General features: G+C 38.4%; 2 protein-coding genes across 3 annotated transcripts in view; one reads left to right on the plus strand and one right to left on the minus strand.

Moving 5' to 3' along the window:
- Window positions 1-279: 279 nt before the first annotated feature.
- Window positions 280-27,578, minus strand: MRPL39 (mitochondrial ribosomal protein L39). 2 transcript variants are annotated; one of them, XM_087861740.1, is made up of 10 exons: window positions 27,449-27,578; window positions 26,480-26,686; window positions 24,553-24,692; window positions 22,559-22,658; window positions 21,530-21,597; window positions 19,030-19,142; window positions 16,594-16,659; window positions 15,539-15,692; window positions 11,809-11,856; window positions 280-2,628 (listed from the first exon to the last, which is right to left on the minus strand). In XM_087861740.1, the coding sequence occupies exons 1-10, from the start codon at window positions 27,510-27,512 to the stop codon at window positions 2,614-2,616; spliced, it is 975 nt and encodes a 324-aa protein (XP_087717866.1). In that variant the 5' UTR covers window positions 27,513-27,578; the 3' UTR covers window positions 280-2,613. The 2 variants fall into 2 exon arrangements, with proteins under 2 accessions (XP_087717866.1, XP_045641416.2); XM_045785460.2 differs by lacking the exon at window positions 280-2,628 and adding an exon at window positions 4,532-8,771.
- An 88-nt stretch (window positions 27,579-27,666) lies between these two features.
- The window catches only part of JAM2 (junctional adhesion molecule 2), an 81,557-nt gene continuing 81,389 nt past the window's right edge, over window positions 27,667-27,834 (plus strand). The window contains exon 1 of the mRNA XM_045785462.2: window positions 27,667-27,712. Within this exon, the coding sequence (XP_045641418.1) occupies window positions 27,682-27,712 (31 nt within the window). The 5' untranslated portion in view covers window positions 27,667-27,681. The remainder of the gene's footprint in view (window positions 27,713-27,834) is intronic.

The raw sequence follows: 27,834 nt of genomic DNA on the forward strand, positions 1-27,834 counted from the left end.
ACCGATCAAGTATTACCTTCCCGCTGTTATAAGGCAAAGCTATAAACATCAAAACATCAGCTTAAGAAAAACTCTGCTGTGAGGGGAACCTGGGTGGCTCAGTCAGTGAAGCGACCGACTCTTGGTTTTGGCTCAGGTTGTGATGTCAGGGTCCTGGGATCCAGCCCCACGTCAGACTCCTGCTCAGTGCAGAGTCCCCTGGAGATTCTCTCTCTCTCCCCCTGCCCCCCCCATGCTAAGTAAATAAAAATCTTAAGAAAAGAAAAGAACAACTGTGCTGTGAAATGCTTTATTTGAAGAGCGCTAGAGTACATGAAACTTGGGTGAGTTCCTTAATCTCCGTAAGCCTCAGTTTCCTCAACAGTGAAATGATGAATCTATTTCAGAAGGACGGTGAGCTCGAGTGAAATAGTGCGTGTAAAGAGCACAGGGTCTATTATGCGTTGTGTGTTAAATGAACACTAGCTTTAACGCTTTTAGATTTCAGTTATTAAATCAAATGGGCTCCTGTAGCACATCTCCCCGAGGACCCATTAGCTCCAACCTAACCATAATCCCATGGTGACAACCCAGAGGAAGGAGATCTGCCAGGGGCGCTGAGTTTTCTCTGATGCCCAGCTCTCGTAGGCTGCTAGCTCCTGATCGATCGCCCTGTCTCAGATGGAGTCTTCCTGACTGGTAGGCTCAGCTGTGCCAAAAATCCTTGGAACATGCGTAAGACTGGGTATGTGGTTAGGCTGGAGAAAGGGGTGATTAGCAAGAAGTGTGTGTGTGTGTTGAAGTGACAAACTCAGGGTGGTTGAAGTGAAAGTGGGTGCTGTGGCAGATGGAGAAGGTAAAAGGAACCCGATTTTGTACACAGAATGCCGAATTGAATGAAGCATGACATCACGCAGGACATGGTTTCTTTAAAAACACAAACACACAACACTTGAGTATCAAGAGGGTTGCCTAGGATCTGACCCACTTCCCTAGAAACTTGCTGAATTAGAGACTATTCACTCTCAGCAGTAAGACTCAGCAACTTAAAAAAAAAATAGAATAAGGAGGGGGAAGAAACAAAGTCAGGGGATTGAAAAATATATAGAAAACACGGAATATTAGAATTTTTCCAAAAATAAAGAAATGACCAGTACTTTGCTCAAAGAAACTGGGGAAAACTTCTGAAAGAGGAAAAGAACTTGAAGAAAATTAATAAGAAGTCTGTAAATGGGAAGCACTCAAAAAAAGCTGACTCATTAAGTGGTTTTCAGGTAATACTGACTGGGAAACAGTGAAACCAACAGTAAATCTTGCACAGAAGTGTTCGGTTTTCCACTTTGGACTTCAAATTCTCTCCTGGCAAAGGCAATAATGTACACATAGAGGGTTTGGGTTTTTCTGCTACTATTAAAACAGATCTAAGTGTTGCAGTATGAGTCTTCACCTGGTTAACACACATATTCCTAACCGCTCGAGTATGGATTTGTTTTAAATTTCTCAAATATCGCTCTTCCATGCTTCTTTGCAGTACTCAGGGATTTCCCAGGTCACTGGCTCTGAAACGCTGCATCATAATTTGTTGTGTGTATAATGACTGCACTGGAAGAAGTGTATCCTTTAGGGCCAATCCACCATCTTGCAGATTTATATCTTCCACAAATGTTTACTGACTTACTCACACCATTATTACTCCAAGTCCAACTGTCAAAACAAGTGAAGTTTGAATAGAATGAACATCTCACTCTATACCCATAGGCTCAAAGAGGTGATTTTTAGTAAACAAAAGGTCATTACAGCAAACAAGTGACTGAAAAATTCTACATATAACTGAAGAGCTAGGGCAGTGATTCTTACTTTGGAAACGTGTCAAGGTGCAGGCTCCCAGGCTCCCACCGCACATCTGATTCTGTAATGGAGCCCAGGAAACTACCTTTTTACCAGGCTAACCAAGTGATCCAGATGCAAATGGTTCCTAAACCAACTCTGAGAAACAGTGGTTTATACCCAGTGCTACTGTTGATATGGTAACTAGGAATGGCACGCAGCAGAAATCCTGCAACGTACAGATGCAATTCTGTTTACTGTTCACACACAGTTTATTCTGTGCAATGAGAGATTCTGCCACAAGGGTGGAGTGATGAGGTGCCCGATCATTGATCTCTTTGGGGGATAAGCAGCCATTAAATTTCAGGTCCCATTATCCCTCTCCACCAAAAACATCATCGACCTTGGACTAGCCATGCCCAAACTATCAGCTGCTGCTTCGAGCAGTCATTAGGGAGGGTCAGTGAAGGGATCGGGTGCCAGTTCCTGCCTATGAAAGAGTGGGTTGACTAACGAAATAATCACAAAATGTCACGGCCATCTTAACTCACTCCGTGCTGCCGGAGCTTCACCAGTCAAGATAGTCTGTCTCCACTTAGGAAAATTCTGTCCTTTCCCAAATGCTGACAGCTCAACAATTTCGGATCCGTTAGCCTGTGCCTAGCACATAGGAAAAGAACGCTGGAAAGGATTGCACCCAGAGTGACCGTCTCCTCTGTTCTCTTAAAGTACAGTTTGTAGCTCTCCTATAAAAGCGCTTCACGCCGTGCCTCACATTTGTTATTTGTGCACATGTTGTCCTCTCTTCTAGACCATGAGCTCCTGTAGGAAAAAAATACCATTTTATACTTTTCTGTAGCCCACTCAGCTCAGAGCCTTGCTCACAGTTGCTTGAGTGGAATGGGAAGATGTATCCAAGTCTTCACTGACTTTGGAAATACAGCTCGTTCTGATGTTGGAGACTGTCTCTCGCTGGCATATGTATATGTCTTGACTAGAAGGACTGTTTTTCAAGTTGACCTGTATAGACACATTACAGACAGCTGAAGCATCAGTTTGGCTTTTCCTAAGTTCTGCAGATCAAGAAGGCCATCTCCATATTCATTTTAAGAAATTCCATTTTTAAAAATAAATATGTGAAAACCGGTCCTTTTAATCTCTATAGACAGGCTTGACAATAACACCCAACTTGGAGATCCCTTACAAATAACATTGCAGTAGTAACCTCTCCTAAAACTTTTCCTCATTTTCTCTTTCTTTCAACATACGTAACCATGTATGAAACCTTAAATCTGCTCACTGGATAAATTTATCTTTAAGAGGATGTTATCCATATTATCAAAACTTAAAATGCACATACTCTTTGACCAACAGGATCACCTATAAGAATTTATATTATAGGGGCACCTGGGTGGCTCAGTCAGTTAGGTGTCAGACTCTTGGTTTCGGCTCAGGTCATGATCTTGGGCTTGTGGGATCAAGCCCCACAACAGGTTCCATGCTCAGCACAGAGTCTGCTTGTCCCTCTCCCTCTGCTCCTCCCTCTGCTCGTGCTCTCTCTCAAATAAATAAATAAAATCTTTTAAAAAAGTAAATAAAATAGGGGTGCCTGGATGGCACAGTCAGGTAAGTGCCCAACTCTTGGTTTTGGCTCATATCATGATCTCATGGTCATGAGATCAAGCCCGGCATCCAGCTCCGTGCTCAGCACAGTCTGCTTGAGATTTTCTCTCTCTCTGCACCTCCTGCTCATGCTTTCTTGCTCTCTCTGAAATTAATAAATCTCTGAAATAAATGAATTAAATTTTTAAAATATATATATATATATATATATATATATATATATATACACACACACACGTATACTCTTAGAAAGGAAAAAGAAAGAGAAAATAAGGAAAATGACATCAATCTAATACTTGACAAGAAACAAGAACAAATAATGTAAAGAAAAGATAATCACAGAAAAATATACATGCATTAAAATCTTATCTATTAAAAGATAGTAATTCCAAGACTCGGTTTTATAAGAACAGTTTCATGCTGTTTGCAAGAGACTTGAAACACAATGACCACCCCCCAAAAAAAGTCGAGAGTACTGTTACTACAGGACAGAAAAACAAATACCAGGAAAATACCAACAAAAACCCAAGGTAATAACAGAACCAGATTAAAGAAAAAATAAATTAAGGAAACCAGATTAAAGGGGATGAAATCATTATGAGGGATACAGAGGATCCTTATTTAACAATAAAAAGAAACAATTTGCCAGCAAGTCACAATAACCCCAAACCAGAATACATGGTGCTAACAAAAGAGTCTCAAAATATAAGCAAATACTGATTTAATTACAGCAGAAATTGTCAAATCCACAATCATTGCAGGAGAATGGACTTAAGGGAGAAAAAAAGATTCCTCTATGCTTTTTTAAAGAGAAAACCTAACACATAATGACACGAAAAGCTGAAAGGAATGAAAAAATATTTATCATATCCTAAAGAAACCTCATGGAGAAATTTCAGTATCAGAAAAGCAGATTTTAAGACCATGGCTCAGAAGCTGACAAGCTGATCCTGCAACAACCACTATACGATGTTGAAGAAGAATAAGGAAGGATTCATCCTACCAGAACTCTGAATTATTTAAATTCCAGTTAGTTAACATCCAATGTAATATTAGTTTCAGGTGTAGAACTTAGTGATTCATCACTAACTACAACACCCAGTGAAGTTAGGAAAGTCTTTATTGAATTTCTTAAACACATACGAATCATAAAAGAAAAAACAGGTAATTTCGATCACATTAAAAACAAAGGCAGCACAAAGTTAAAAGGTAAGCCAGACTAGAGAAGATATTTACAGTAACAAAGGTTTAACCTTCTTAATATATAAAGAACTCCTGTTAAAAGGACCAAAGACCAAGTCAAAAAAAAAAAAAAAAGGCAAAGGCTATAAACTCGTAACTCACAGAAGAGGAAACCTTCTTGGATAAAAAACAAATGAAAAGATGCTCATCGTCGTTCTATGTTCAGTATTAAACAAATTGAATTAAATGATAGGATCAGGCATATCCGACCAAACTGAATGTCTGATAATGATAAGTATTTGTGACGGAGGGGGAAAAAGAACCACCACTGCTGATAGAGAGTAAATTGCTACAACTATTGTGGTGACTAACAACATTTAGTAAAGTTGAAGATGCATGTTCCACTTCTAGATACATACCCTAGAGATACTGTCAAATGTGTACACACAAGAACATACACAAGAACGTTTTCTTTTTGTAATACTAAAAAGTAAAGGGGCACCCGGCTGGCTCAGTTTGCGAAGCATGCGACTCTTGACCGCAGGGTTATGGGTTTGAGCCCCATGTTGGGTGCAGAGATTACTTGGAAATAAAATCTTAAAAAAAAAAAAAAAAAAACTAAAAAGCCAAGACCATCCTCAATGGCCATCAACAAGAGAAATGAATTAACTGTGGGGTCAATCATACAATGGAATAGTACACATATCAACCAGCTCTGCACGTAAACTAGCTCTACACATATCAACATGTTAAATGTGAAAACATGGGGCACCTGAGTGGCTCAGCCGTTAAGCGTCTGCCTTCGGCTCAGGTCATGATCCCAAGGTCCTGGGATTGAGCCCTGCATTGGGCTCCCTGCTTGGCGGGAAGCCTGCTTCTCCCTCTCCCACTCCCCTTGCTTGTATTCTCTCTCGCTGTCTTTCTCTGTCAAATAAATAAAATCTTTTTTTTAAATGTGAAGACATAATGGTGAGTAATAAATTTTAAAAGGACATGTATCATAAAACCAATTATGCTTAGTTGAAAACAGAGGATACTATACATTGCAAATCATGAAGGGTAAGGATATGCAGAAAAAGCATAGTAGTTTTTGGAAGGAAATGACAAGAGGGAGATTTTCAATGGTAAGTAGCTTTTAGTTTATTGGATCTGAAATAAATAAGGAAAAGATTAACAATGGTTAAATTTGAGTAGTGACTATATGTCAACATTGTTGGCTGCCAACGACAGGATCTGCTCTAGCCAGTGTAAGCAAAAAACAAATGGCTCACAAATGGGCTCAGGCTTGGAAATCTGGTCACACAACTCTGAAAAATGCCATTACACCAGAGCACCTGCAGGGAGAGAACTACTGAGCATAGCCCACGGCACAACTGCTGCCTTGAAAGCCACAAGTCACTGCTCCCCTAACAAAATGTCCCATGTGCCACGCTGTCTTCATGGTGCCACTTCCAAATTTCATACAAGTATATCTAACTGGTGACCTAAGATGCCTGTTTGAGCCCCCAGCTACAAGGAAATTTTGGAAATTATGTTTTACTCTTCTACTTGGTGAGACAAGATCCACACAGTAGGAAGTCACCGGAGTGGATGTTCAAGCAATGCTAGCTAATCAAAAAAGCTGGACAAACGTCCATTCAAACAGGGGTTAAATTATTTTCTGTATTTTTATGTATGCTCAAAATAGTTCATAATTTAAAAAAAAATCAAAGCCTAAATCCACCAAGGGGGTGGGAAAGGAAAGCAGCAGCAGACAAGAAATTACCAGGAATTTCCAAAAGATGGGGCCAATAGAACAGTAGAGGATGTCACCTCTTAGAATATATGTGGAGGGAGCCCATCAGAAGAGAGAGCTAACCTGCCCAGATGAGCCTGGAGAAGCTCAGAGGTGGAAGACAGAAGACAGAAGAGGAGCTAAAAAGAAAGGGATTAAAAGTCTATATACAAATCAGTTGATCTTGACCCCACATCCCCTATCTCCAAATACAGAAGGGCATAAATCCAGGTATTTCCCCCCAGGTAAACTATTGGAGGGACCTCATGAAATAAGTGGGAGCACTGTCTGGAAAGAACAAGTGCAGTCAGTATGGAAATCTGTCACCAAGACTGAAGAGCTCTTTATTCTAGCGTTGAGAAAATCCCCACCCCATCGTAACAGTCAGTGGCATAAGAAGTTCAATTAAAAAGATTAGGATATAAATGCAAAAAGAGAGAGAGAGAGAGAGAGAGATAAAGGGGGAGGGGAAATACAGAAGACCAATACAGAAGATCCAAAATCCAATAAAAGGTATTAGAGAAACAGAAAAGGAAAAGGAATAAAATATTTAGAAAGAAAAAGAAAAACTTCCTAGAGCTCATAAGAGATGTCAAAATTGAAAGTACCAAGAATAATTAAAAATCTAGATACAGACATATTTTACAACTTTACAATACCAAGAACAATAAGATCCTAAAAGTATCCAGAGTGTGTATGCATGGGGGTGTGGCAGGGTTGCAAAGAACAGTTTATATAAAAAACAGCAAAATCAGATGAGTACCACACTTTTCATTAGCAACATTGCCAGAAAATACTTGTTGCTTTCAAAGTCTTGACAAAATTATTTTTCAGTCTATATTTCTCTACCTAGCCAAACAGCTGATCAAATTTAAGTTGCAAAACAAAGCTACTTTAGACATGCAAGCGCTCACCTCTTAAATGCTTTTTCTCAAGATGTAACTTATTATGGACTCCAGCACAATGAAAAAGTTAATAAAGGAACAGGAAGATACGGTCTCTAGGAAGTAGATCCCACCCAACTAAGAAATAAAATCTTTAGAAGAAACCTGTGCACTATGCCTAGGAAGCAATTTTTTGGCAAAACAGTTTTAAAAGACTGATAATCAAGACGTGCCCCAGACACGGGAAAGCAGGAACTCTCAGACACTGTTACTGGGACTGCCATTTGGCAAAATCTCTTGGAGGCTAAGATGTGGTAGCATCTGTCAATAACTCTACTATCAGAAATCTATTCCTACAAAGTATTTATATGTGAGGCAGTACAGAGTAGTACACAAGAACATGGGAGTGAAGTAACCTGGGTCCAAATTCCAGCTTTGCTACTGGCCAGTTCTATGTTGTCAGTTTCCTCATCTACAAAATGGAAACACCTTCTCAGCACATTGTGAGGATTAAATAAGAGATTCCATGTGAAAGGCTTAGCATTGTGGCCAGTATATAGGAAACACTCAGTTAACTAGTAAATTCTCAGTTAATCTATCCATAAAACACTTGCCATTTTGTACAACATTTATTGTGCCATTGTTTAAAACAGCAAAAATGGAAACTAGTATGATTGTTTTTAAAAGATTCCATTTGTATTTGTACATATATGTCTATACATGTAGAAAAAAGGACTGAAAGAGAATACATGTCAAAGTGTTATATCTGGGGAGTAAGACGAGGCAGGGTTGTTCCTGCATAAAATTTTTACTGTGAACAGCGTAAGTTGTTTTAACCTTTAAAGAAAGTAAAAAGTAAAAATAATAATAATAATAAATAAGGGAGGACAAAAATAAACAGCATAAATCTTGAGAAAAAAGACAGTTAATTTTTTTTTAAAGATTTTATTTATTTATTTGACAGAGAGAGACAGCCAGCGAGGGAGGGAACACAAGCAGGGGGAGTGGGAGAGGAAGAAGCAGGCTCCCAGCAGAGAAGCCTGATGTGGGGCTCGATCCCAGAACACTGGGATCACGCCCTGAGCCGAAGGCAGACGCTTAACGACTGAGCCACCCTAATCTTTTTTTAAAGATTTATTTATTTATTTATTTATTTATTTATTTATTTATTTATTTTAGAGACAGTACTCAAGGAGGGGGAAGGGCAGAAGCAGAATGAGAGAAAGAATTCCAAGCAGACTCCACACTGAGCAATGAGCTCACATGCTGCGCGCTGAGCCTGACACAGGGCTTGATCCCATGACCCCGAGATCATGACCTGAGCCAAAACCAAGAGTGGGATGTCCAACTAAGAGAGTCATCCTGGTGCCCCGACAATCTTTATAAGCACACACAAATATTTCATAGAAAACTTTTATTTAATTTACTATACATATTTAAATTTTAGGAAGTTACTAGGTCGATGTACTTTCCTCTGTAGGTTTAGTTTGATCTTCGGTTACCTGTAAATACAGGAATACTTTACTTTTCTAATAATAACCAATTTTAGTTTTACCCCTCACCCACTATTTTAAATCATTCCCCAGTCCTTCTCCGATAATGACCCTTGGCTTTTCTCCTTCATTTGTAATTATTATAGAAAGTTTAGCAGAAAAAGAAGAAAATGTACAAGGCCAAGTTCCCTATATAAATTATCAAGTAATGTACAACAGTTTCATTAAAAATATAATCTGAAACATATAGCTAGGCTTGTCATTTTATTTTTCAATTACAAAATGAAATCATTCATGTGAGAAAAATGTCAACAATGCTGTAACAGTTTTTTAAATCAACAGATTTTTCTTGGGAAGTATAATTCTATTTTAAATATAGCATATTACAGGTTTAGTAGATATAGGTTATCTATACGTCCATACTTCTACTCTGTGTCACTCAAACACATCAAACAGCTAAACTTACTCCTCACCACCCTGACACCCACCCCACCTCCACCATTATCTATCTCAGTGAAGGTCTCCACCCAGCTGTCCACGCCTGCCATTCGAGAATCCATGGTTCTCTTACGTGCATATTCAATCAATAGTCCTACGAATTCTACGAGTGGCTCTCACTGCCACACCTGAACTTCAGGATCTCACTGCCTTCTATCCCTCTAACAGGACTGCTGGCTTAAGTCACAGCTTTCTTCCATGCTGCCCCAGAGTAAGCTTTTAAACACGAATAGCTGACCTATAGGACACTTTCTTTTTCAAATTCCCCAGTGACCTCCCTTTTCAAATTCCAGCAGAGGAATGCAAATTCTGTATCATGGAAGACAAGCCCCTTATATGCTATTTCCAAAAGACTTACTTTGTTGGACTCAACACCCACCCTACATAATAAGACTGTACATTCAGATCCATCTTATATTCATTATGCTCTCCATTCTTCCACCCCTCTAGGCAAGCAGCTTGCTTGGAGCTAACCCCCAACCCATCCTCAAGCAAATTATCTGCCAGGCCCACTTTCCAGTCATCCTCTAAAGCCAGCTTAAGCAACACCAATTCCTGGGAACCTTCCTTAACCAACCCACCAGCTTGGTTTGGGTCCTTTGCTATATGCCAGAACTCCACATGGACACCCAACTGTGTGCTTGTAAGTCTAGTTATCCATTAAAGTACCTTCCCTGAGGCCAGTAAGTAGGTTTCGTTCATTTCTGTACCTACACCTCCTGGCACGCAACAGACACTTGACATGTGTCTGTTAGTTGAATCAACGAACCGTATGTTTAACCTACTCCCTTCAAACAAACAAAATGGACAGAAGGAAACTGAACCAGAATAAATGTTGCAAAAACAGCTACTCACTGATTCCTATTATATACTCTAGGTTACTTCCGCTATTATTTTTCTACATTTATTACATACTCATTTCTTCCCTAGTTTCCTAATCTAAAATGGTCATTACGGTAAAGGGGATTAAGAGTACACTTATCGTGATGAACACTGAGAAATATGTAGAATTGATGAATCATTACATTGTACATCTGAAATTAATGTAACAACACTGTGTGTTTATTATACTTGAAATATACATATATATATATAAAATAAATAATAAAATGATCAATGTGACCAAAGAGACAAAATTATTCTAACCATTCAAAAATATTTCATGAGAAAATTACACGTAATCTTTACACAAGAACATTATAACTAAGTACCTCAACAATAAATTCTATCTGTAAATTCATTAACAAAGACTAGGTTTGTACATCATCATAAAAAATAATCAATAAATACTTACCAGGTTACCCATATACCAAAGTTTGGGCTCAAAATCTGGCATGACACATATAATAAACCCTGAATGGGCTAACAGACTGAACGTAAGTGTACTAGCAAAAACAACTGGAAAACCATATGAGGAGGTATATAATCAGGTAGAAATTTTAAGAACGGATATTTGTTCAGAGATAACTCTGCAAATGTTTCATGAAGACAGTAAGACTGTGATGAGGTAATGAAGAATGAGTAGAATGTATTCATTCATAGAGAGGAGGAGACACGGACACAAAGTCCAGACAGAAAAACTGCCAAGAATAAACAAACTTGAAAATAAGTCTGAGTTAACAGTGCTAATATCATATATTTAAAAGTTACTAAGAGAGTAGATTTTAAAAGTTCTCACCACGTACATACAGAACATGTAACTCTGAGGTGATGGATATGCTAACCTTATTGTGGCAATTAGTTTGCAATGCACACATATATTGAAACATTACAATGTACATCTTAAACTTACACAATGCTACACGTCAATTAGACCTCAGTAAAGCAGGGAAAGAATAAAGTGACATAAGACTGCAAACTAAAACAAAACAAAATAAAAAAGAAGAAAAGAGAAAAAGTTTGATGATTTGATGTATGTGCAAGCTTGACTAGAGTAGAAAGTTAGGGTAACTAGGAAGTGTTTATGAGGCCAGATTACATGGAATAGCTATAATGTAAGTAAAGGATGAGCACTTAGCCTATGGAATAGAATATGTCACGAAATATTATCATTCTTACTTGTGAAATCTAAATGCTACTGATACAGAATGAACTACGAAACACAAGTACTCAAATACTGTTTTTCAGGATATTTGCACATTTAATATGTCAACCAGTAGTTAAGGCAGTTTTAAAATATATCTGACAAATCGTAATCTTTCCGTGCTCATTAAGTTTAGAAAAAATTATCGAAGACCTAATTAACACCATTGGACCCACTAAGAACTATTACTACTATGGAATATTATTCTTATTCTTCTTCAAGTTCTACAGTATCATATCCACGATATTAACAAACAAAAACAGGAGAAATGCCAAATTACAACTCTCTCTTGCCAAGATACTACTGGGGTCAACAACTACAACACTGCTTTAGCTATTGAGACAACTATTTACTTTTTTCTTTCATTTTCTTCTCTTCTCTCTTTTATTTATCGTTATGTTGTTGCTTGATTCCAATAAAAATTTCTTCATGGAACAGTACTCACTAGCTGTCAAAAACACTTACCATTTTCCGAGATCTTTCCAACAGCTTATCCCATATCATAAAATGTGCCTTGAAAAGAAAAGATTCACTATGAATTAAATAAAGCAATAAAGTTAAAATAAAAGGAAATGAGTCTTATATAGGTTTTAAACAAAACAAATACATAAGAAGTCAGGCAGTACTAATGAGGCTAAGCAGTTACAAAAGTAGATTCAAGTAGAGGGAAAGGTACTTTACGGGACAGCTGCTTTGTTTGGCATGTACGAAAAACAGACATAAGCACTGAAAATGTCATTCTTCCTCTTTTGTCCTTCCTAATCATTACCATCACAGACAGCATTCCTTCTAATGGGAAGCAAAACTCTGTTCCACTTTCCCATGGGCTGCAGTTCTTTCCTTAAATAGCCATTTTCAACAAACTAGAGGTCATTCTTCAAATCACTAGCAATCACAAAGAGAGGTTCATCAAGAACCGATGGTGACCAATGTTGACTGATGGTGACATCTTCACGTTGAAATGGTGGTTCTAGAGGATTTAGCAAACTACCCTAAAGAACAAGTAAAAACTAATGAAGACAATAAGAGAATTATAGAACCAATTTACTTAATCCTTAAAAATTTTATATAGTTGGGGATTCTCAGAATGCATAGATGAAAACTGTGTAAAATGCATTAAGGATCAATTTCACTAAGTCATTTAAAGGTGATACTGAGGTGGGGGCCTGGGTGGCTCAGTCGTTAAGCGTCTGCCTTCGGCTCAGGGCGTGATCCCGGAGTCCTGGGATCAAGCCCCGCATCAGGCTCCCTGCTCCACTGGGAGCCTGCTTCTTCCTCTCCCACTCCCCCTGCTTGTGTTCCCTCTCTCACTGGTTGTCTCTCTCTCTGTCAAATAAATAAATAAAATCTTAAAAAAAAAAAAAAGGTGATACTGAGGGATATGAGTGGGCCAGTAACTACATCACACCGTATGACCTGGTAAAATCTATGATAAAAGGTAAAATTACTATATGCACATGTAAGCCCTTCTGGAGAAAAGAGCAGCATTGTATGTTTAAAGGGAAAACCACACCTGACTCCAACAGAATGGACAGCCGGTGCAGACCGTATGGTGTGACTGGAAGAGAGTGGATGATGGAGAAAGTGGTGTGAGACATCAGGGAGGCAGGCAAGGGCCAGATAATGTAGGGCTTTGTGAGACAAGGTACAGGGTTGGGATTTTTATAAGAAGCCCCAGGAATGTTTAGAGCAAAGGGATTACATGATCTGATTTGTATATGAAAAAGGTCATTTTGGCTACGAAGTAGGGAATGTGCTTTGGGGGCAGAGTGAAAGCAAGGAAGGGGTGAAGAGTAAGAGGGGCTTGGAAAGGGTGGTGGTAGCAAATGAAACACTATGTAATGGAGGGACTCAGGACATGTTTCAGAGTTAAGAGTTTAAAGGCCTTGCTGATGAATGGGATGGACCATGGATGGGAAGGAAACAGAGAATCAAGGATTACCTCACAGCTAAGTAGATAATGGTGTCATTTACTGAAATGCAGAAAGCTAGGAAAGGAAACAGGTACGTGGAGAAAAATCAAACATGTCAAGAACAAATGCTAAAAAGTACAAAATGTTGATTAATGAGATGAAGGATTTAAATAAGATATTCTATGTTCATAGACTAGAAGATACAATTTAGTAAAGATGTCAATTCTCCCCAAATTGTTATACAGGTTTAATAAAATTCCTATCAAAGTCCCAGTAAGACTTGTCAATACAGAAAGATTATCCTAAAATTAAAAGACAAAGGACCTAAAATAATTTAAACAATTTTTATAAATAATAATAACTTGGGATGAATTATTCTACCTGATTTCAAGAGCTGTTTACCACTACAGTAATCAGACTGTGATACTGGCGGAAGGACAGACACACAAATCAATGGAACAGAATAGAGAACCCAAAAACAGAACCATACGGATATGCCCAAATGATTTTTAACAAGGGTGCAAAAGCAATTTATTAGAGGAAGGACAGCCTTTTTAACAAATGATGCTAGAGCAATTTGACATGTATAGGCAAGAAAAATGAACCATAACCTAAATCTCACACCTTATACAAAATTTAGCACAAAATGGACCACAGACTTAAATATAAAACGATAAAACATTTAGGGGGGAAAAAAGGAAGAAAATCTTTGGGATCTAGGTCCAGGCAAAGAATTCTTTGAATTAACACCAAAAACATGATCCATCAACAGAAAAACTGATAAACTGGACTTCATCAAAATTAAAAACTTCTGATCTGTAAAACTTCTGATCTTTTGTTAAGAGGATGAAAAGACAAACTACTGACAGAGAGAAAATACATGCAAACTACATACCTAACAAAAGACTAGTAGCCAGAATATACTAGGGAAAAACTCAAAATTCAACAGTAAAAAAACAAACAATCCAATTAGAACATAAGCAAAAAACATAAACAGACTTCTTACCAAAAAAGATATACAGATGGCAAATAAACACATGAAAATATGTTCAACACAATTAGCCAACAGGAAAATGCAAATTAAAACTACAATGAGAAATCACTACAAGCCTATCATAATGGCTGGAAATAGTGACAATGTCAAATGCTGGCAATGATCAAAAAACTGATTACTCACATATTACTGGTGGGAATGGTAAAATGGTACTGTCACTCCAGAAATCAATTTGATAGTTTCTTAAAAAACTAAGTATGTGCCTACCATATGACCCAACAATAGGACTCATGGGCATTCATCCCAGAGAAATGAAAACATATATTTACAAAAACCTGTACACAAATGTTCATAGAAGCTTTATCCATAATAGCCAAAAAACTACAAACAACTCAAATATCCTTTAACAGGTGAATGGTTAAACAATACACCGTAGGTCCATACCACAGAATACTACACAGCAATAAAAAAGAACAACTATTGATACACACAACTTCAATGAATCCTGAGAATTATGCTGAGTGAAAAAAGCCAATCCCCAAAGATTACATAATGTATAATCCCATTCATGACATTCCTGAAATGAAAATTTGTAAGAGTAGAGAACAGACTAGTAGTTGCCAGGGGTAAGGAGGTGGGGATGGGGCAGAGGAGAGTGGGTATGCCTATAAAGGGCCCACAGGAGACAGTCTTGGAAAGAAATTGTACTGCATCCTCATTATGTCAATGTCCACACTCTGGCTGTGAAATTGTACTACAGTTTTGCAAGATGTTATCATTGGGGAAATTAGGTAAAGGTACTTGGAATCTCTGTATTATTTCTTGTAACTGCATATGAACCTATACAGATTTTGGAATTATCTCAAAATCCAAAGTTGAATTAAAAAAAAAAAAAGCATTAATGAGGGGTGGGAACAATATGGAAAATAACAGACTCTGGGTCATGAATAGATTAGGAAAATTAGGGAGAAGAGCCTGCCAAACCTAAATCCAAAAGACATTCCAGGAGGTCTTACCAATATGCACTCCAATAATCCTCCATGCACCCTCCTCCCCTATACTAATTTGAAAAATTAAAATTACTATCTCAGTTTGATTCAATTTTTTGAACTAATATTTCCTTTATGAATGATCAGTTTACAGGGAAAACTGTTTTTATCATAAACCTGAATTTACAAAGTATTAGTGTCCCACAACTTAATGCAAATTAAAATGTAAGTCCTTCAAATTGGTATAAAATCACACCCACCCTGAAACCGGACAACCTGAAACTTTCAGCTTTACTTACTCTTAAGTGTACAGGTAAAGACAGACCCTGGAATCTTCGTACAAGACTCAACTGGGTGGCCTGAAGATTGTGAACTGCTGACACTTCATACTGGAAACAAATACTTGTTCTTGGAATAACAGGACCCTCACTCACATCAATGAAGTCACCAAATCTGATTTGATTTTAAAAACAAACAAATAAAACCTTCAAATCAAACCATTTACAGTAGTTTGGAAAAAATCTATTCATTCTCTTTGGGACAATGCCCCTAATCAAGAACATTCCATACGGCTCAATTAAGTCTCTAGTGCTCCTGACACAACAATCTCAAGTGAAGAGGCTAAAACTATGAAAATTAAAGCCAAGTGAACCTTGTTCTTTATTAGCATTGATATAACTTTATAGGGATTTTTAAGATCACTGAACACATCATGCTATTGAGTGAATGCAATGTCTAAAACTGATCATCTACAACCTTACAACAACTCATTGTAATAGAGCTTAGAACTCAGTGTATATAACAGATTGTCCAAAGAGCAGCTTTGCACAAGAAAAAAATTAACTCTGAGCCAAGAAAACATGAGGCCGAGAAAAAAGATACAGGTCATGAAGTCACTTCTGCTCATGCACTGTGCATTGTCTTACTCCCTCATCCCTGTATCAGAAAGCACGTTCCTGTTTTACTTACTTATATGTAACACAAGTGGTAATTAGTATTCATATTTGTACATACACATGAATTATGTTCAATTCATAACAATGAATATTTTGCCCAATTTCAAAATTAACTTTTAAAAATCACATTTTAAAACGATGGTTTTCAACTCTTAAAATGCAGAAATAAAAATAACAAACAATAAAATGAGGAACAGAAACCACAACTGTTCCTGAGGTAATTTAAATCTTCCAGCTACCACCATACTGGAACAATGAACAAAGCAACAGAAAATAAGGTAATAAGAATAACAAATTAGGGTACAAATTCATCTTTTTCAGTCCTATACTACATTCAGGTAACAATAAAGCTAGGTCTTCCTATAAATTAGCATGACAGCCGATTTAGTTTTACTTACCTGTGTAGCTTAACTATTCTCTCAGCGTTCTGAGATGCCTTCTCTTCTACGAAATCCATTTTGTACCTAAAAGGCAGCAAAGAAAAAAAAATTTTACTTCTAAATATACAAAAAGGTGTTCAAGGACCCCTCCCTTTCTTTCTCCTTAGCCATAGTTTTTGAAAGAGGGGTTTACACTTGGAGCCTCCCCTTTATGCCTCGCACCCTTCAGTCAGGCCACAGCCTCACGACTCCACCAAACGGTTCTCCCCACAGCCCTAGGTACCTCCCTGGTTCGAACGTAATGGACATCTTTCTGTCCTATTTTCCATTGTTCACCTCCATCTCTCCAAGTGCTTCTGTGACACTGCCTACTGCTTGTTATTTTAACTCTCTGGCCACTCTTCCCCTTCTCCACCCTCCGGGGGGACCTGTCCTACAGCCTCTTTTCACCAAGCATCCTCCCTGGGCTAGCTCTTTGACGTGCACAGCTTTAATTCCCACTTCCGCATTCCTCTCTTCCACAGTTCAGCTTCTAATACACATCCCTCTTCTGAGCCCTGAACTACGTACCTAAGACCCTGCTGAACATCTACTAGACTGTTCCACAAGCATCTTACATTCTGCAATTCTCAAACAGAACAAAAACTTACTCCTTCTTTTCCTACCAAATGTATTCTTATTCCTGAGTTTCCTAGCTTAGTAAATGTCACTGCCAACCACCCACATGTCTGAGTGAAAAAAACTTTAGAGATTTTCTTGATTCCTGCTTCTCCTGCCATACCCCCTCCATCCAATTCATTGCCAAATCATGTCAATTCTACTGCCTACATGTTTCTCAAATCTACCCAATCCTGTCACTACAGCTAACAGCACAGAAAGAAACAGCACAGCCCAGGTTCATATCATAACGTTACCACTCACTACTAAGAGTCCTGTGTCTTTACTCCGGAGTAAGGGAGCTGGTTCCCTGAAATACTTGTCCCTCTTGACCCACCTCCAAGAGATGCACCTGTCCCCTGGGAGTCAAAGCCACTTAACGCTCTCCCTGCAGCAGAAAGGCCCAATCACTGATCTACTTTCAACCATCCAAAATTCTCTGTGCCCTCAAATGAGCCCCCAAACCACCCCTACACCTCCTTCCACATATTCAACTAACTTTCCAAAGTCCTATAAGCCCCTCCTAGACTTGGAACGTGGAGTGGAAGGAATGGGAATCTCATGGAATGAACATCTAGAGTACACTATGGTAGCTACAGGGCACTTAAATGTAATTAGCCATAACTGAACTGTGCCTTATGAGTAAACTACACCAGATTCTGAAGACTTAGTATGAAAAACTACAAAACATCATCCATTTTGTAATATTGATCACATGCTGAAATAACATTTTAGATATATTGTTTAAATAAATGTATTATTAAAATTAACTTCACCTTTTGACTTTTTTAATGTAGCTACTAGAAAATTTAGTTATACAGACGGCTTACATTATATCTCTATTGGACAGCACAACCCTAGAATTGTAGCACAGGAAGTGTCTTGATGTGTTCTAACAATACAAGGAATTTTCTTACAGAATCAATGGTGGTTCGGCCCTACAGAACTATCTGCAGTCTAGTTCAGTTAAAACAGTACATTCCTACTGCTTTCTAAGTACATTGGTTCCAGGATATGCGAAACATTATAAACTATTCCTATGAGAACTTACATCCCAATTTATAAATACCTCAAGAAATTCTAATCCATAACCTTGAAACAATTTGCAGGAGCATATTCTCTCTTCAGAATCTAGTATCTATGTTATTTTTTTGCAATGCAGATTTCCCTAATTAGTTCTAAATTCAATTAGATTAACATTAAAATATAGTTTATGTTGTTACAATTAGTAGAAGAAGGTGAACTGGAAGTTTTCTGAGAAAGGGAACTGAGGACCCAGGGAGGATTTACAATGTTGGCAAAGAAAATCCACCAGATGGATAATTCTGGTGCAGAAGACTAAGACCTGGCTGTGTGAATATCTTATTTTGGTGGTTAGCTCCCTCCAGAGCACTGGCATTCTCTATGTCACCCTTGTCATTTACAGAGTAGGAGGGGAAGAAGGAAAGGCTGCCAAATGAACAAAATAATACAGTTCCATGTGTGCGATCACTTGATGGGAGGAAAAAGGGGAAACACACCACGATGCTGCTATGAAGTGAAGGACTTCTCTGGCCAAAGACCAGAGAAGTAAGACAAACTGAGAGAATTATCGAAGCTGGGGGAGGTTTTCTTCTCTGTGAAATAAATAATGAGATGAATCAAAGTAAATAGGCCGGTACAGAAAAAGAGATTTTAGAGCTAAAAATAAAAGTGTCCTTATACACATCAGATATAAAGATTCTTAAGAGCTGAATTCTCTTCATTACGTGTAACTTTGGGAGGTTTAATCTCACTTCCAAGGAAGCCAACACTTACTTGTTGTGCTGAAATATTTCTAACGCCACTTTTGCTTCCACTTCCAGAGTTTCAAATGGAAGATCTTTATAAATTAAAGAGTGAGCATCTTTCGTGAGGGAACGTAGGTTCTCCTTCAAAATGAAAGTATTAACTTTTTGTAACAATTGACTTAAAAGCATTTCTGCATAAGGCGGATAAAATTGTATGCTAAATATTATAAATCCAACTAAAAGAAAAAGCAAAAACAAATTTGTTAGGAAAGAAAGTTATTAATTTATAACAATTAAATACTTAGACCATAAAATGTAGGGTTAGCAATTTATTCCAACTCTACAAACTGTGAAACTTATAATTTACTTGTAATTAAGATATTAGCCTATAATAATTATTAAAGATAATCCTACAAAGAAATCTTTTTTTTTTGTTTAAAGATTTTATTTATTTATTCAACAGAGATAGAGACAGCCGTGAGAGAGGGAACACAAGCAGGGGGAGTGGGAGAGGAAGAAGCAGGCTCATAGTGGAGGAGCCTGATGTGGGGCTCGATCCCGGAATGCCAGGATCACGCCCTGAGCCGAAGGCAGATGCTTAACCGCTGTGCCACCCAGGCGCCCCCTTACAAAGAAATCTTAATAAACATTTCATTCAAATTATAAAAACTTATAGTTTCTTAAAACAATGATGCAATTAAAAAGGCTAATAAAAAGCAAGATACAAAAATGTGTTTACATTGTGAGTAAAACTAAGCTTTTTTTAATGAACAGGGAAAAAAATTATTGTTTATGTCATTCAACATTTTACCAGGAAATATGTCATCACAGGCCCTGTCCAAAATATAGCATACATCTAATATTAAAAATTCATGTTTAATGAGTCACTTTTATGCAATTAAAATGATTAATACACATTAACAATATTTATGAGACTTTTAATAAAAACTGTAATTGAGTTTTCATATTATAAATCATTACTAATACAGAAAAGACCAAGCGCTTGTTACGCAAGTAATTTTTGTAATAAAATTCTTTCCATAAACTTCCTATTAGATTTTTTTGCATGAAATGACTCTTCTTCATTCTTAAAGGGACAATTTATTATATAACAAATCCACACTCATGATTTAATACAACGGTTACTTGAATGTAACTCTCCACCACTTTTTCTAAGCGGTCCACCCAACCATATGGTCCCTGCAATTAACTAGTACATTTCTTTTTTATTTAAAGTTTTATATTTAAAAAAAGGAAAAGGGGCAGCAAGTTTCATAGACAATGAGAACTGAATCTTTATCACATTAATTTTTACTTAACTCCCCCAACAAAGTAAGAATTCTTTCTTAAATTTGAGGGCATATCTGAAAAAGAAATTATACCGACGTGAGTTCAGAGATCATGAAGAAAGAGTTCCAATCCCTTCTCTGCGCACCCCCTCATCTTTCTTTCTACATGTCTTCCCTCTCCCCTCTCTCCCTTTCTCTCTTTATTCCTTCCTGTTTCCCTCCTCTCTCCTTCTTGATATTAACCAATATGAGCAGGATTATACAAAAAATAACTTCCAAGCCAGAATTTAAACCTGGATCTGTACTGACTCCAAAATTTTGCAATAAGGAACTACAATATTTCACAAAATCTAAAATGTACTATAAGACGCTATCTACTGGAAGACACACTTTTTCCCAGAGATATTAAAATGTGAAAAAAATGTACACAGTAGCATTGAAAAAATGGTATGGCATATCACCTTTCCTTTTCTGATCTCCAGACTTCCAATCTATAGGAAATATAGTTTTGCTGAAGAATCAGGCATTTGCCTCTTCTCCCCAACGATAACTGAATTTCTAGGCTTGACATGTGAAAGTCATTCAGCACACCCTCCCTACAGGGCGTCTGATCTAGATCATCCTTGTTAGCCAGGTGCTACCCAACTGCCAGACTCACAAGGAGAACACTCATTATGCAATCAGATCATTCACCAAGAGTCTAGTTTGTTGCTATTTGAGTTAGCTTTGTCAAAGTCTGATTCTTAATTCACTCTGTCCTCTACCCTCTACCCTTCCTCTCAGGGTAACCTTTGTATATAAGGAGATCTCACAATATGCAACATGCTAAAATGCTTTAGGGCAGTGGTTTTCAAATTGTGCTCAGAGGATCCAAGAAAGTAAGGCTCCAGGCCTCCCACCACCACATCAACCACGATAGTTAAGCTTCTATATTTTATATTCTGGGCATCTTGAAAACCACTATCTTAAGAAACAGAATGAACAGTACCAGGAATAAAGTACTTCAACCACGACACAAAGCTTCTATACAACTGACCACATTGTGAATACCCCCATTCATCTGCCTCTATCGTGAATTCACCAAAAAAGCAACAACACAGGCAGGTAGGTAGATAGGTAGGTAGGTAAGATCTTTTAAATTAAATATTCTCAACATGCAGTATCATTTAACAATATAGGAATCATTCTAACAATGAAAGGCAAAGATTCTAAAATTAATATTCCAAACACTGTACTTACTTTTGTTGGCATCCACTCATCAAGTCTCTCATCCAGAACTACATCATAGCAGAAGGCTCCACAGATTACTATAAATCCAACCAAAATGAAAGGCAAAGTCAAGTCTGTTACGGTAGAGTGACTTACTGGCAACAATTGAATATTTAGAACATAAAATGAAGGGCCAGCGATCTCTCCCAACTCTACAAATTATAAAACTATAACCATTATTTCAACGCTTGCCAGAGTTCTACCAACTTCCCCCACCCAAAAAACTAACTCACGCTTTGTTAACCCAAAATCACTAGCATGTTTTTAAACATTCATGTCTTCTTCCAGAATATTATCACTACAGAGATTTCAAATAGTTACCAGACATAAAAATTCCAAAAGAATAAGATATTTAATAGGTAGATGAATTACTAAATGGACATGAAATGTTGAATTTCTCTTTTAATGTCTTCTAAACTTCTTCATTTTTGTTTTGCTCTTAATGTCATTCATTGAACTTTTTAAATATTTCTGGTATATACACTTCTATATTTTTTTAAAAATTACAAATGTGATCCTACTGCACATACTGATGCAAAATCCTAGTTTCACCAAAATTAAAAAGAGTGTGAACTCCAAATGGTTCCTCTCCAGAGTCATAGACATTTCTGGTGAAATGGTGCCACCTAAACATAGCTTTCTTCAGAATTCTACTTATACTCTCATTTTCTTCTCCTCCACACATTTGATTTAGAAATACATGCTTCAAGTGGTGGGAAACAAACACTGAGGGAATGTAATTACATGAAATTCATATTCAAGAGAAACATTCTCCTTGAATTCCATTATGTAATTACTGACCTCCAATAATTAAATAAGATGGATTTTGTTACCCCACTATAAATGGAATATATGTATGACACTATTTTATATTACATAAAATTAGACATTAGTGCAAAAAAAAAGAAAGAAAGAAGCTCTATAAAAAATCAAAAATAGGTATCAAACTACTCAAGGATTATAGAAGTACGTATGTGTGTGTGTGTTTATGTACATTACCAGGAACTTCTGGAGCTCTGACCAAACTGACCACATATTCATCTTTGAATGCCCTCTCTATCACACAGCCCATCATCATGGCACAAGAACGCCAATAAGCCTAGAAAAATAAAATACACACAAACATAACACACACTAAGACTCACCAACATTTCTTCAATATTAAAATTTAGGTTAACTTTTGACCTAGGAATTATTTCTCTGTCCATCCTCAGCATGTAGCAACAGTGAGCATCAGGCCATGACACTAACTCTCCCAAGCAAAAAGCACAAGAGAATGAAGCACCAACGTGTGCTGTGAGCAATGTTTCTGTGCAAGATATCACACACTATAACGTTTACCAAACAACAGATAGTTTTACTATCTGGTAGCAACTTTATCTTTAACCCAAGATAAAGGTAACTTGTTAACAAACGCATGCTAAAGTAAAAAATATATATTAATACAAACCTGTTTATACCATAGATAATAGAGAGGAAAAACTCAACTTTTAAGAATTTATGACTCCTGCCCTATACCTAACACCACTCAAGTTACTCATATTTACAGCAAAGCAACCTCACTATTAACTGGGCTTTCATTTTACCAGCATGTTTTGACCCATGAACATGGGTCAAATGCCTCATATGGGTATCCATGCAATGACCTGATCAGTCATAAAGAGGAACACAAGTCCCACAGCAGACCTGCCCATCTTATGTCCCATACTGAGACCACTATAACTGGGCACTTTACCTTCATAAGCTCTTCTCCACATCTGAGGACTAAAAAAGTGGGCTCAGTTGGTTGTGTGTAGCAGAAACTGTTCCAGGATGTATTCTACAGAACCACATAACATACACTAAAAGTAAGTACAAATCCAGGCCTTGAAGGCAAGTAGCAAAATGCACATCCTCATCTATCCTACTTAAATGTTTTCAATATCTGTTGAACTCCAGAGCCAAAATGTCTAGATTAAAATCCAGGCTCCGCTACTTCCTAAACTGGTAGGCTTGGTAAAGCTACTGAACCTCTTCGCCTCAGTTTATTTATCTGGAAAATGGGAATAATAGTACCCATTTTTATGGGATTTTTATCAAGAGTAAATGAGTTAATACCTATAAATCTAAGATAGTGCCTGATACATAATTAATACTTGATGTGAGCTATTATTATCATGTCTACCATATTCTTGCTTAAGTGTTTCATTCCAACATATATATATTGAATACCTATTGTATGTAAGTCAAGGACTAGGTCCAACAAGGGACAAAATCCCTGTCTTCACAGAGCCAAGAATCTAATGCATTCAATGGTTCATGTTGTAAGGCAATAAGAAACAGGGAGGAAAGAAAATACCCAGAGCTGAAGAAGAGAATCAGTAAAAGCCAGGAGGCTAACACAGCCTAAACCATTAGTGACCAAGTCCTCTAGTATGGCCAGAGCAAAGAGGAAGTGGAAAGCTGCCGTGAAAGTGAAGCTCAAAAGCCAGGCTGGCGTCCGATCACACAGGGCCTGGAAAGGCACAGGAATAACTTTCAGGTCATCCCTGAAAGTTACCAAGTAGGGAAAAAGTGATACAATCCTTAGTCATGTCACTTAATAAAACTCTTACAGGACTACTCAGGAAGACTTTAGTATTAAAAATGGGGGCAGGAAGTAGAGTGTTAAAAAGTTACTGAAATAATCCAATGATGATCAAAGGCTGAATTCAAGCAGTAGAGGGAATGAAATATACAGAGTGATCAGTAAATGTTAGTGGAACAAAGACATGAATGTAAAAGACAAGTTATATAGTTTTCTCAAACCAAAATACAAAGGATGCCAAGTTCAAGGATTTTTTGAACTGTGAAAATGCTTAATCTAACAAGCAAAAACACTGATTATCTAGCACATTACAACATCTGACCTTGGCCATATTTGCACATTTCATGCTCCACAGCACATGGATTTTAACTTAAAGAAAAAAAGAAGAAAAGCAGGGGGAAAGAAAAGAACATAGAGGCAGAAATACCTTATTCACTTCTCCTGGATCACGATCTTTGAAAGTAAGAAATTCAATTTCACAGGATTTGGTCAAAGGTTTATACATGTCCCAAGGCTGTCCGTCCACAAGAGCCAGAATGGACTTCCTGCAGTACCACTCACTTAAATCTAGGAATTTAAAACAGATTGAAGGTCTACATGTAACAAAACCCAAAGTGAAAAGTTACATGTTTAAGTGCTACATTAAGAAATAAAACAACAGGAAAGCAAGATTCTGCAATGACTTCCTTTAGGAGAAAAAGTCTTACATCTTACATCTGTAACTAATAAAAAAAAATAATACCCAATACATCCAGTGTATTCTTATTAACAAAATTGCCCAAACCATTTACAAAAATCATTAAGGCTAAGTCTAATTTCAAATTAATCTGTCAATTATTAAGTAGTAAAACAATTTTCCAAGAGCAACACTTAAATATTAAGAGAGCAGCATCATGGATATATTTGGGTACGTGCACACACAACTTAAAAGAGAAAATATATAAATACACATCCATAGTAAATCTGGTCTAAATGAGTTTGGGGTCTTGCTCCCAAACCACCTCTTACTTCCCTAACACGGCCTGTTCAAGTTACCACCAGTAACAGTTTTTATTATCAGTATGAATTCACATATAAGCCAATCAGCTCTGGTCTGTTCTTTGACCAGAATGCAAGTGCAACTCCAACCCTGATTTGATGTTTTTCAAGTACACAGCTACTCACAGAAGTGTTCAAACTACAGGTACAGGATCCAAGTAAGTTTCATACAGAGGGGATCAGGTCTGTTTTTGTTCACTCATTCCTATATCCAGAACCTAGCACCATGCCTGTAGCACAGTAAGTACTCAAAAGCATACTGAATGATCAAAGGTATGAATGACAAGCAAGACAGCGCAGGAGTCATGCTGAGTGCTCACAGCCTTCATCTCTACGTGGGAAATGTATAAAACTCTGTTAAGGACCTGTGCTTTGTCTCAACCTCCTCTGTAATCCTAATGCCTATCGCACAGCAAAGGTCCAAGAAATGTTCACAAAACAAGTAAACAATGATCATAAGTACTAATTCAATTGCCCGAGTAAAGGAAGATCCAGGATAATACACTAGCTTAAGCTTTTAACTAAAATTGTTAATTACTTACGTGGGAACATTACTGAGTTTTCCAAAAGTTTAAACGATGCAGCTAGTCATATATATGAGTGAGCATGCTGGTGTATGGATCTATTTTGGAAGCTTTCTAAATTTTAATATTACCAGTTCTATCAAAGCTACTTTAAAAGCATTTTGATCAAAAATAATCTATAAAGAGGCCCTGTTCCATTCATCTACACACCAAATCACACAGAGGGCACAGTTATCTCCTTTAAAATATGAACACAACGCATACTTTGACCCTCATCATATTCACCCCAGACACATTTCCACTTACACATTTACTACACACACATGTGAGTATGAACAAAAACAAAGGAGAGTAAGTGGTAAGCAGGTAAGATTTAAGGTAGGCCACCAAGAGCTAGAAAGGAAAAGGTGGCCAAAAAAGCTGGTCATCCCAGGCCAGGGCAGTCCCTGTATCCCAAATTCCTTTGACGAGATCCACACGGTGACTGCTCCCAACACCCCAGGGTGCTGTCTAAAAAGGGCAAGCGCATTAGTAGGGAGGCGCAAGCCTCCTTCCGCCTGAAACAATTACAGCACCCCAAACCCAGCCGTATTCAAGCAAGTCCCGGGACCACCTGTGCCTGACAGTACCAGCATTTCAAGACCCAGAGAACCCCCAAGAGCTAAAGAGAGTGAACAGAGAGTAAACTGCTCGATAATTTCTCCAAGTTCAGGGAGCAATCTCGCCTCCTCTGAACCAATTCTGCGCAGCTTACGTAAAACAGTCAAAACTGGATCCTGATTCGCTACTTACGCATAGCACAATTATAAGGAGTTGAAACGTTTTTATTCATCACAAAGATAGTGCCAGGGTCGGTTTTCCCAACGTGTTTAACTTCGATCTTCTCAGTGCGAGGAGTTAATGATAACTGCCTGTTTTTCTCTTTATTAAAGAGATCATTCTGCATTTCTATCAGTTCTGTCGGTGACAGGCGAGAAGCTGGCGATGTTGCTATCAATCCTGGGTAGAAGTGACAAGAAATATCAACAGTGAAAGAATGCATAACACACCGGGGATACCCCACCCCGCACCATCCTCCTACAAGGAAAGAATGGGAGGCTACACAATTTAAAACGCTGTTCGCCAAAATGCTCTGAGAGATCAACTTAAACCGCTTTCTAATATTAATAATTCAAACGCCAACGGAAGAAAACTGCAGCTAGCCCAGATCCACACTTTTCAACTTGGCTCTTTCCCCATCAGATCTGTAATGCCCACCGATTTTCTGTCGTGTTCCAATCTGTGCTTTACAGTAAGAGGCAAAAAGTAACCAGGAAGTAGAGTCAAAGTCAGACAAGTCATTGGGAAGGTGAGCAAAGCTTCGCTCTGCAAGGTCTTGGGGACAAGAAAGCTCCAGGATACTGGAGATGCCTCGCCAAAATGATCAATATCTAGAGCAAGAAATGCTGAGCTTATTTTCCAAACCCTAAATCAGAGAGGATTTGACAAAGACAGTACGAGTACTCCAATGTGAAAATAAGGACATGTTTGCACCGGGACGCGGGCCCCTTCTCAGGAGCCCTGAGCTCCTCCCGCGGCCCCGTGCCCCCTGCGCCCCGAAGTCTGGACCCTCAGGCCGGTGGGGCCGGCCGCCACAGCCGGGACCTAAAGACCCTCCTCTGCCCTCAGCCCGGTGGGAACTCCCAGGATCCGCCTCAGGCCCCATCTGAGCGAACAAGTCTTCAAGCCTCGCTTTCCGGCCCCACGGCCGCTGAAACTCACTGCAACCAGCCCGGCCACCGGGGGCGGCCCGCCAAAGGCACAGCCCCCACACCCCCATGGCCATCGCCTCCTTCGCTGCCGTAGGAACCTTCTCGCGTAGGTCCTCTCCTGCCCTCCTCCCCCCAGAAACTCCGAGCACGCACCCTGCGTTCCGTGAAACAGTTTTGTTCCGGTCCCGACGCTCGAGCCGCGCGCCGCCACCAGAGGGCGCGTTTGCGCCTCGCTGAAGATTAATGGCGGGAGGTCCGGCATCTGGAGCTGGAGGTACGTTCCGGGGCACGGGGGGGGTGACCCGTCCGCCACCCATGGGGCTCTGCAGGGAAACAGGCTTCCTCTTTGGAGTCGCACAGTACAACCGGCGCCATCACTCTCCTGACTCTGCGGGT

This window comes from Ursus americanus, chromosome 4 (assembly GCF_024610735.1).
Source record: "Ursus americanus isolate L20-20 chromosome 4, mUrsAme1.1.p, whole genome shotgun sequence".
In the NCBI taxonomy this organism is placed as follows: Eukaryota; Metazoa; Chordata; class Mammalia; order Carnivora; family Ursidae; genus Ursus; species Ursus americanus.